The sequence below is a fragment of the Populus euphratica genome, unplaced genomic scaffold (assembly GCF_000495115.2).
Source record: "Populus euphratica unplaced genomic scaffold, PopEup_1.0 scaffold446.1, whole genome shotgun sequence".
Classification (NCBI taxonomy): Eukaryota; Viridiplantae; Streptophyta; class Magnoliopsida; order Malpighiales; family Salicaceae; genus Populus; species Populus euphratica.
The window spans coordinates 31760-42133 of NW_011500330.1; the positions used below are offsets into that span (position 1 = coordinate 31760).

The window sequence follows — 10374 nt, forward strand, 5'->3', positions numbered from 1 at the left end:
TTAAAAGTGTAAAGAAAAAAAATTTACAAAAAAATGAAGATAAGATAAAAAAAATAGTATAAATAGACTAAATATAGAGTGATACTTATTCCAAGTATAAAGAATAAAAAATAATATTTTTTTTTAAAAAAATATAAAAAGAAAAGAACTACAAAAACTAAAAAATAATAAAGATAACAACAAAACAAACGGTGATAAGTAAATTAAATGTAAAGTAAAAAATATGTTAAGTAAAAAGAAAAGATCCAAGCAATTTTTTTAAATAATTATATAGTTGTCACCATTATAATATAAAATTTATAATAATATAATTTTTTAACGAAAACACAGTTCTTAGTTTTGTTCTAACAGTTAGCTATCTTTAAGGCAATTTTTGTATATTAAAACTAAATTAACATAAATAATAAATTTTATTTGAAAAAAATAAATGAAAAAAACATCACCGAATACCACAAACCTCCAATATTACGATACGGAATAAAGGTATACTTTCATCTTAACATTTATATTTATTGATATGATGTTAATACATATTAATACAAAAGATATTAATATAAAATATTACTAATTATTAATTAGCATTAAATTTTAAAAAATAGTTTAATTAGTTAAATTTTAAATTTAATTTATAAATTTAAATCTTTTCAGAACTATTAAAAATTTATATGAATATTAACTTTAAAATATGTAAAATTAATTAAAATATACACAAGTTAACCTAAATATTAATATTAATAAAATAAAAAAAGTTACTAATTACTGTATATATCAACATATCTTTTAATATATTTTTTAACATGTTGACTACAAATTTTATGTTACTCAAGAGAGATTATTAATAAAATTGATATCTTTATTATTTTTAATAGATTTGAATGTTTTTTTCTCTTTTATTAAATAAATATAAATATTATTCATTGACTATTTTAAAATATCTTAGGGGAAAAAAAGAAGAGGAAAGGGAATATGGAATAGGCGAAGCCAAGCTGGTCGCAGAGCCGCAGACAGTGTAGGGTTGTGGCTGCAGTAAACTAATAACAACTGAGATGAGAAACCCTGAAATCTAAAACCCTAAAGCAAGAAGAGAAGAAGGAAAAATGATGAGAAGATTTCTACCAAGAAATGTCACTCTCTACACTCGTCATCTCCTTCAGTCTTCTCCTCACCCCAACCCCACAATCCCCAACCCCTCCCTCCCTGCTTCAACACACCCCAGACTCAGGTTCTACTCCGACTCGTCCAACAATACCCCTCCTGACCCACTCCCTGAATCTTCAGCTCTAGCGGAACTGAAAAAGAAAGATGATCCTGATGAAGTTAAGGATGTGAGTAATAAAGGTAAACGCAAAAAAAATGATTTTATAGTGAATTTTGTTGTCGTCTGTTTGGGCGCTTGGTTACTGAGAAAATGAATGGAAAATGGAAGTTTTTGTTCTTGTATTGGTGTTTTGGGTTTTTTTTTGGTTTTGAATTAGTTAGGGACCTCAGTTTAAAAAAATTCAGATTTTGTAGAATAATTTAGATTCCTTACCCATGTTTTCTCAGAAATCAAAAGTTTTTTTTTTGTTTGCTTGTTAATGTGTGAATGATGGGATAACATAGCATCCTAATTGGGGGCTCTTAGAGATAAATCATAATGATTCTGCGTGATTTTGATAAATTGTTGGGAGATATATGAATTAGTGAATTTTTTTCAAGATCAGATTTTTGTTTTTTGTTATGTTCATTCAGTTATATGTTATTTACTTGGCTGGTTTCTTTATGGCAGAGCTTAGAGAGATGATGGATAAGTACTTCAAGGGCGACGGGGAAGTGCTGCCTTCAATAATGGAAGCAGTTTTACAGAGAAAGTTATCGCGGAAGCATGAGGAGACTGATGATGAGTTGATGGAAGAACTTCGTATGAAGCCATTGAGTGATGTGGATGCTGAAGAGTTTCAATCGGATTTCGATGAACTGTACGAGACTGATAAGGAGCTCAATGATTTGTGTGATGCTAAAGAATATGTGGTGAAGAAAATGATGCAGGATCAATACTTCAATATGGATGACAAGAAGTGGGATGAGATGGTAAAGGAGGCGATGGACCATGGATTTATAAAGGATACAAAGGAGTGTGAAGAAATTCTGGAGGACATGCTTAGCTGGGATAAGCTTCTTCCAGGTATGATGGTTTTACAATTTGCTTCTTTCTTTTTTCTACATCTTGTGAATTTTGTTATGGAGTTTGTTTGTTATTTCATTCTGGTAGTAATTTATTTGTTTTATTATGTGCAGCAAACTGCAACCATTGTATTGTTTCTTTTTGGGTTTTCAATTGTCATCAGTTGCATGATGCTTTCTAGATTAGATCATAATTTCTCTCTGTTTAATTGATTAGAATTTTGAAATTGGATTCTTAGTGTTTCAAAATTATTACTAAGAATTGTTATACCTACAATCTTTTAAGTACTTTATGCATTAATTTGCAACTGCTTATGGTTCCATGCTGCTATTATTTGTTAATCATGCTTGTGCAATCATAAGTTAATCGATACAATCAATAGCCATGGACATTACCTGATGACATATTTGTTGGCAATAGTCATTGGTTTGCTTATGGACTAGTTAAGTTATGTACCTGTATCTGTGAATAAGTTTTTTATTATAATTATCCTTTCCTTGGAAGAAGAAAAATGAGAATAGCATTTGGGCGGATCTGTTTTGCTCTGCTCAGCTCAACTTAGTCATTTAGAGCAGGTCTTAGGTAAGTTGAGTTGAGAAATATCTGATGAAAACTTATGGAATCATATTATTTGGACTGTTTTGGGATTGGGATCTTCCTTTGCTAGCACTACAGATATTGAGTCTATTTTTTAGTAACTAAAATGCTCCTTAGAGTTTGCTAAATTTGCTATTGGACAAAATTATCAGAACAATAGAACTAATGAGGATCTACTACATATTTTGGGAAAAAAAAAGGATTAGATGCTGTTGGATTGTCATTTTTTGTTAAAAAACCTCTATTGTTGGAAGGTTACAGGTTGATGCTGTTAAGAGCTCTTTCTTTTAATGGGTTTCCTTGTTTTTGCTCCCCTAGCCTTTTCACCTTTGCCTGCTTTCAGAGCCCTTGCCCATCTACTTCTGTAATCTTCCCCCAAAGCTGATCCAAGACTTCAGCAATTAGAGTTAGAGTTATCTTCCTTCATTCTGCGACTACTGAGTGTTTTTTCTCATCCCATAGTGTAGCTCAAAAATCTATTTAGACTTTCATCAAATGGGAGGAATGGAGAAGTGACCTAGAATTCAAAGTATCGTTTATTTCTTTGATAACTCAAAATTAAAAAATAAAATAAAATAAAATATCTGTGATTTCTCAAGCCTGTAGTTGATGAGACATGTTAGCCTTCTGTTCCAGGAACATTTCTTTTGCTGTGTTTGAATTTCACAATATGTATTGAAGTACTTTTTCTGAATGTCATATAAGAATGTAGGGACTAACACAAAGGCGATACACACTTTCAGCAGGGTTAATGAACATTTATCATGTACATGCTATAAATTTGCAATAACCTTATGGTGGATTTTTTTATTAATGGTTTTTCTGTTGAGTTTCTTCTACTTGGTTGCTGAAACTAGTATATTTGAGTTATTTTGGAACATTTGTAGTATACCTGCAGAAAATTTGTAAGAAGCCAGAATTTTATTTTGATATGAATGATATCTCTAGCCTCATATAATTCTGTGCTGGGATGGTATTGTCATGAGAGTTACACCATAAACTTTACATTCCGATGAGCAGCTACAACTGTTGCTGAGCATAGGAGCAGTACTTTGGGTTGTGACCAGCTGCCAATGAGATGAAATAAGAGGATGCTATCTGGACTTATGATTTAATAGCAACAGTGGAAACTAATGAAAGTTTTTAAATTTATGGACCTCCTTCTTTGTGTCATGACCATTTTGCCAATGGGACGAAATGAGTGAAAGTTTTATTGCACATTTTGATGATCGATCAACTTTATAAGCATGATTAAATTCTCACTTTCATATGATGTGGTTTTGATATGGACTATTTTGCTACAAATATATCTATTTTCTGGAAAATACCTTACTCTTGTGATTCAGAGTAAGAGTATGGTGTACTGATAGCAATTTCTTGCATCAGCATGGAAAAAGCACATTAAATCCAAACCTCCTCCTTCTAAGCAAGTTTTCCCTAAATAGGTTAAGAAAACCCCCTGATCAGATGTTGGTGGATTGTGTAATCAAGTTCCCATTTATTCAAAGTCTCCTTCTATTAAGAAAGATCCCTCTTTTACAGCTCCCCTAATTGGAAGACCCACCTATTTGCAAATCAATCAACTTGACTCCCCACCCTTGCAAACACAGAAGACTCATGGAGGTCCACCCATCCTATCTACTACGAGGGTGTTTGGCATTGCAGCCAAAACGCTGTTTGCCCAAAATTTGAATTTTTTTGTGTAAAATTATTTTTTTTAGTGTTTTTGGATCGTTGTGATGTACTAATGTCAAAAATAAATTTAAAAAATTAAAAAAAGTTATCTCGATGCATTTCCAAGTGAAAAACACTTTAAAAAGCAACCATTTTTGCAATGCCAAACAAGCTCATATCTCCTCCACTACCAGAGTCCACTTCCACTACAAGCCCTCTTCCCCTACCATATGTTAGCTATAATTTAAATGGTGGTGAATATTTGCAACTTCAATCATATTTTAGGAAAAAAGCCTATAAAGAAAGCTAGGAGTTTTACCTGTTGAACTGTTGCTGTCTCTGCTGAAAGATTTGCAATGTCTATATGAGCTATATAATTTAGTAATTGTCATGGTGTCTTTTTCCAAATCTCGGTGGTTGATGTCTGTGGGTGTTTACAGCATTTTTTTTCTAAACATCCACGATATTGTAATTACTCAGTTCAAATTTTCCTGCCATCTGTTGCTATCTTTGAATTCTTGTTGTTTTTATTAGATGACATAAAAGAGAAGGTGGAAAAGAAATTCAATGAACTGGGGGATATGTGCGAAAGAGGAGAGATTGAGGCTGAAGAAGCTTACGAGCTGTTCAAGAAATTTGAGGATGAGCTGGTCATGGAATATGTAAAGAAAATGGAAGCTGAAGGCCCATCACAGCTTGATGAGGCTACTGTTCCAGACAAGAAAAAGCACTCAGATGACCCACCAGGTGTGGGGCCAATTATTAGGTGGCAAACACGGGTAGTCTTTGCTCCAGGTGGTGATGCATGGCATCCCAAAAACCGAAAAGTGAAAATGTCTGTTACTGTCAAAGAACTCGGGCTTTCAAAACCTCAATTTAGACGGTTGAGGGAACTGGTTGGAAAAAGGTACCATCCTGGAAGAGATGAACTTACAATCACCAGTGAGAGGTAAAGCCAGCAAACAATTACATATTTTGATTTTCTATGTTTTATTGATTGCTAGATTTTCAACATATAGATTTTATAGGGTCCCTTGTATTCTGTCAAGTGCTTTTTCGCATATTGCTTTGACTTATTTTTCCTGAATCTTTCAATCTCGGGGGAAAAAAACAGAGAGAGGCTTTACATTTTTAAGCTTTTTTCTCATGTAATTTCCTTTCCTCCTGAGGTTCTTAATATGCCTGTGTTAAAAGTCTTGTTCCTTTCCATCTTCCAGCTCCCTGTTCTATAGTATAGAACTTTCCACTTTGTGAAAATATGTGCACTCGCTGAGAGGTCTGTTATCATGTACACAACCAGAATTATATTTAATTATGTGGTTGTTTTTTTGTGTTTTCAAGGCTGTGGATGCAGGCTCACTTCTGATTTTGCTTCCTTTTTTCATTAACTATGCACCGGATGCACTCCTTGTGACTCAAAAAATATAAATGATTTCTCTTTTACAGGTTTGAACACCGAGAGGAAAACAGAAAAGATTGCCTTAGGACTCTCTTTGCACTCATCGAAGAAGCTGGGAAAGCTACCAAATTGGCAGAAGAAGCTCGAGTTTCATATTGCAAGGACAGACTTAGAGCCAATCCAGCTTTCATGGTGAGGTTGCATTCCAAGATCACGGGGCAAGGAGCTAATACCATTTCTGCTTGAGAATTCAATTACCAACCCCTGGCTTATACAGGAATGAAATTTGGGCTAGGAAAACAAATCTTGGGTATCCATACGAGCATGACTTTACAAAGAGCTACTTGCAGGTCACCACAAATTTAGGGGAAACATGCCCACGCATGTTAATTGTTGATTGATTCCACCAATTGACAAAAAGCCATATTACTGAGAAAATTCACCAATGTTATTTTAGTTGTCTTTTTAATTTATTGCCAGCGGTTCTATGATTTTTGTTACTTTTTGAACAGAGTTAATAAATTTTGTTGTTGTCCATGATGCAATATCCTATTAGATGAATGGATAGACGATGTCGCATGCATGCTCTTTCAACATTTATATTTTGCTACTTTGCTGCTAGAAACGGTTTGGAATTATACTCCACTTCTGTTAAAAAGTGATGATTCTCGTCTGATGTTCTTCCATATTTCTCATGAAATATTCTTAAACGTTCAGTTATCTTGCATCCTTTCAAAACAAGTTATTAGAGGAGAGTTATGTTGATTGGTCCTGTCCTCCTTTCAAAATCTACTTCTCTCTTGTAACCTTAATTTTAATTTGAATAAGAATGTCTCTGTTGTGGTAGGCTGTCTTAGACGCCAAAGCTGAATTTAGACAATTCATTGCAACTCTTCTCCATGATGAAATAAGACTAAAGGAGGTAAGGTAAATTTAGTTAGTTTAAGAAGACGGGGGAATTTTAGCCGGGAAGGATCTTCTGCGGAATCATTTCAGTGTACAGTTGGGAGATTGACTGGGGATAGCTAGGTTAGTTTTTACTGGAGGAAGTTTGGAGCCGAAAACTAATGTGTACCTTAGTGTGCTTGCTATGAGCAGAGACACTCTGAAGATTGTTCTGTATCGCCAATTTGATGCTATGTGTGTAGACAAGAAAGGCACAGGTGGAGAGAATGTTTTATTTGAGTCGTGATGCCATTATTATGGAGAGAGGACATGTAAAGAGAGAATGCCCTTGGAGAGCTGTTGATTACACTCGACAACAGAGACAACAAACAGAGTCAGTAGCAATTCGTCACTGTGAACAAACCTACCAGGCCACCTTAGTCTTAGAGCTAATGGCTACCGGGGATGACACAGGACTCATGAAGATAGGACTAGGGTATTTCATATGATCCGGGAGAATGCCAGAGCTACCCCATACATCGTGGCAGGTATGCTACAATTAAATTCACATATGGTGTATGCATTAATTGACCCCTATGCCACACGATTGTAGCAAATGAAATAATAATAAAGACACCTGGGAGAGCTCCTAGTAACGTAGAAAAGGGATTTACAATAAGTATTTCTTTAGAATAAATAAATATTGATTATGTGTATAAAAAGGGTTGATATGAGAGTAGACTTAATACCATTGAAATTACATGATTTCAATGTAATATTGGGTATGGACTAGTTGGGAAAATATATGAACAAATGGATTGTTTTGCAAAGATGGTTACTCTTCAAGTACCATGTGACAGAAGAGTAATATTTAGGGAAGAGAGACATATTATATTAGATTGTATAATTTCGGTACTGCTAGGAAATTAATGGGAAAGGGGTGCGAAACTTATCATGCTTGTATAATATACTTCATGAGGGATAATATTGAGCTGCCAAACTTTTAATAGTAAAAGAATTTTTAGAGATGTTTCCAGAGAAGTTACCGTGATTACCTCTAGAAAGAAAAGTTGAGGTTTCCATCAATATATTACCCGGCACCACTCTCATAGCTCAATCACCATATAAGATGAATTGAAGATTCAACTACAAAAATTATTTGGTAAGGGTTTGTATGCTTGAACAATTCACTCCAGGGAGCATTGATACTATTGTAAAGAAGAAGGACAACACCCTTAGACTTTGTATCGATAGCAGACAGTTAAATAAAATGATGGTAAAAAGCAAGTATCCAATATCAAAGACAGATGACTTGTTTGATCAATTAAAAAGAGAAAAAATGTTCTCAAAGATAGACTTAGGGATAATATACTACCAATTAAGAACAACGGAGCAAAACATCTAAAAGACAGTATTTAGAACTTATTATAAGCATTAAAGTTTTGGTGATGCTATTTGGACCGACTAATGCTCTAGTAATGTTAATGGATTTGATAAACATTGTATTTCAAATCTATTTGGACATGTTTGTTATGGTGTTCAATGATGACATTTTAATGCATTTTAGTTCATTCTTAAAAGTGTTTCCTTTCTATTAGAACTGTTTATAATATTTATTACAAATTAGTATATAGATAAGTTATGTCCGTTAATATATTTTAAAGGCGATGAAAATTATTCCCCTTTTCTGTAGTATTGTTCATTGTGTTCATTATATACAGATATATTGATGGATTGTGTCTGTCAATATATTCTAGAAGCGCTGAAAACCATTATCTTTTTCAAAATATTGATTCTAATTAATGATTTTATTTTTTGTGATGAAATTACTGATGGAATGTACTAACAATTAATTCACTTATTGACAGAGATACATGTTTTTTATAGGTTTCCTAACATAATCACTGATGGAATAAGAATTTCAACATGTTGGTAATTAATGCATTTCTAACCATTGACTATGTTCTATTATTGAGAGAATTTAAATGTTGGTAATTAATGCATTTCTAACCATTAACTATGTTCTCTATTATTGAGAGAATTTACAAAACTGGAGGGGTTTTTGAAATATTTAATATGAATTAAAAATTTCAATTTGATTTTAAAGAAAAAAATCATTAATAAAAAATTTAAAAATAATAATATTTAATTATTTATTAGAAATTCCATCTGTAAAACCTAATATACAAGCTACACAAGCACAACAGTCCTTCAATTTGTTCTCTCTTCTTCTCTTGTCTTGAAAACTCAATTCTTCTCTTTTATTCTCTTTGGTCTTCTCCTCTCCTCTGTCTCTCAAACATCAAGGCTAGAAATCTAGCCTTTTTTTTTTCCTCTCAATGCAATTAACATGTATTTGTGAGTTATTTTTTTTTGAGTATTTTCTTCTTATTTTTCTTATATTTTTTAGGTTTTTTAACGATGTATTTTTGTTTATTTTGGTTTTTTTTTTTGTATCACAATCAGTTTAACTCTGAAATTAAACATGTCATTAAGGCAAAAAAATTTCATTCCTTATCCATTATTTGTTTTTACATTATTTTTCTTTTTTTTCGTCTTTGTTTTTATTCAATTGTTTGCTCTTAATAATTTTATGAATTAATAGTTGTAATGAATTTTAGTTGTTATTGAAATAATTTTCATTATTTTGTTGAATTTTAGTTATATTTTCAAATTTATTGTTCAATTTCAATTAAATGTATATGATTAAATTTAATTATTATTTTGTATTGTATTCCATTTAGATTTTTTTTTTTGTGAATTTAGGATCACAAGTATTACCACTTAGAAATAATTGTGTTGAATTGTAGTTGTTATTGAAATATTTTTTTTGGTTAATTTTTAGTTATTTTCTTTGTTAATTTTTGTTTTTAATATTTAATTAAATGTATAGGATTAATTTTAATTATTATATTGTATATATTCCATTTAAAATAAATTCTTGTAATTTAGGATTAAAAATATTATCATGTAGAAAATGGGAATTTTCTATGAAATTGAATTATTTAAAAGTATTGGTAGAAATTGAATAAAATAAACTAATTTGTAACATATATGTTGTCTATTTACAAGATTAACAATTTTAAGTAGCTTCCTATTCAGGGGAGGTGCTGCCGATTTTTTTTTATAATAGAAATTGTTTATTTTTTTCGTGAAGTTGTGTAGATGCCCAGGAAAAAATCAATTGCATGTCGTGAGGACAAGATCGTTTCTAGTTTTTCTATTAGTGATAGCGACGACTATGAGTCATTAGGTGCTGACGAAAAAGAGGCACCTGAGGTATAGGCATTGACTCACGACATTGCTTCATTGAATGCGATGCCACAACATAGAGGGGGGTCTCTTTACAATGGGATCTATTCACCTATAAGCATGAGGCGTAGTGGAAAGATGACCTTTTAATGTAAGTTTGTTTTGGTTTCACAATAACTTGTTTAATAATATTTGAAAAAAAATAATATTTCATTAAATTTATTTAATTTCAGGTTTACAAATATTGAGGCTGCCCAAACAATAACATTAACATTTAAATCATCGATGAAAATTTTATTATTTTAATGGAGCCAAGTTTCCAAACATCCTAAATGAAAGCCACATGTTGATGCATGATTTTCAAGGTTTAAAGTTAGTATTAAATTTATTTTTTTTATATTAA

At 32.0% G+C, this 10374-nt stretch overlaps 1 protein-coding gene across 1 annotated transcript; it reads left to right on the forward strand.

The window, feature by feature from the left end:
* The first annotated feature begins 944 nt into the window (after nucleotides 1–944).
* On the forward strand, nucleotides 945–6444 carry LOC105113706 (uncharacterized). The gene is made up of 4 exons (XM_011009999.1): nucleotides 945–1338; nucleotides 1769–2164; nucleotides 4970–5384; nucleotides 5882–6444. The coding sequence occupies exons 1-4, from the start codon at nucleotides 1098–1100 to the stop codon at nucleotides 6078–6080; spliced, it is 1251 nt and encodes a 416-aa protein (XP_011008301.1). The 5' UTR covers nucleotides 945–1097; the 3' UTR covers nucleotides 6081–6444.
* The last annotated feature ends 3930 nt before the right edge of the window (nucleotides 6445–10374 follow it).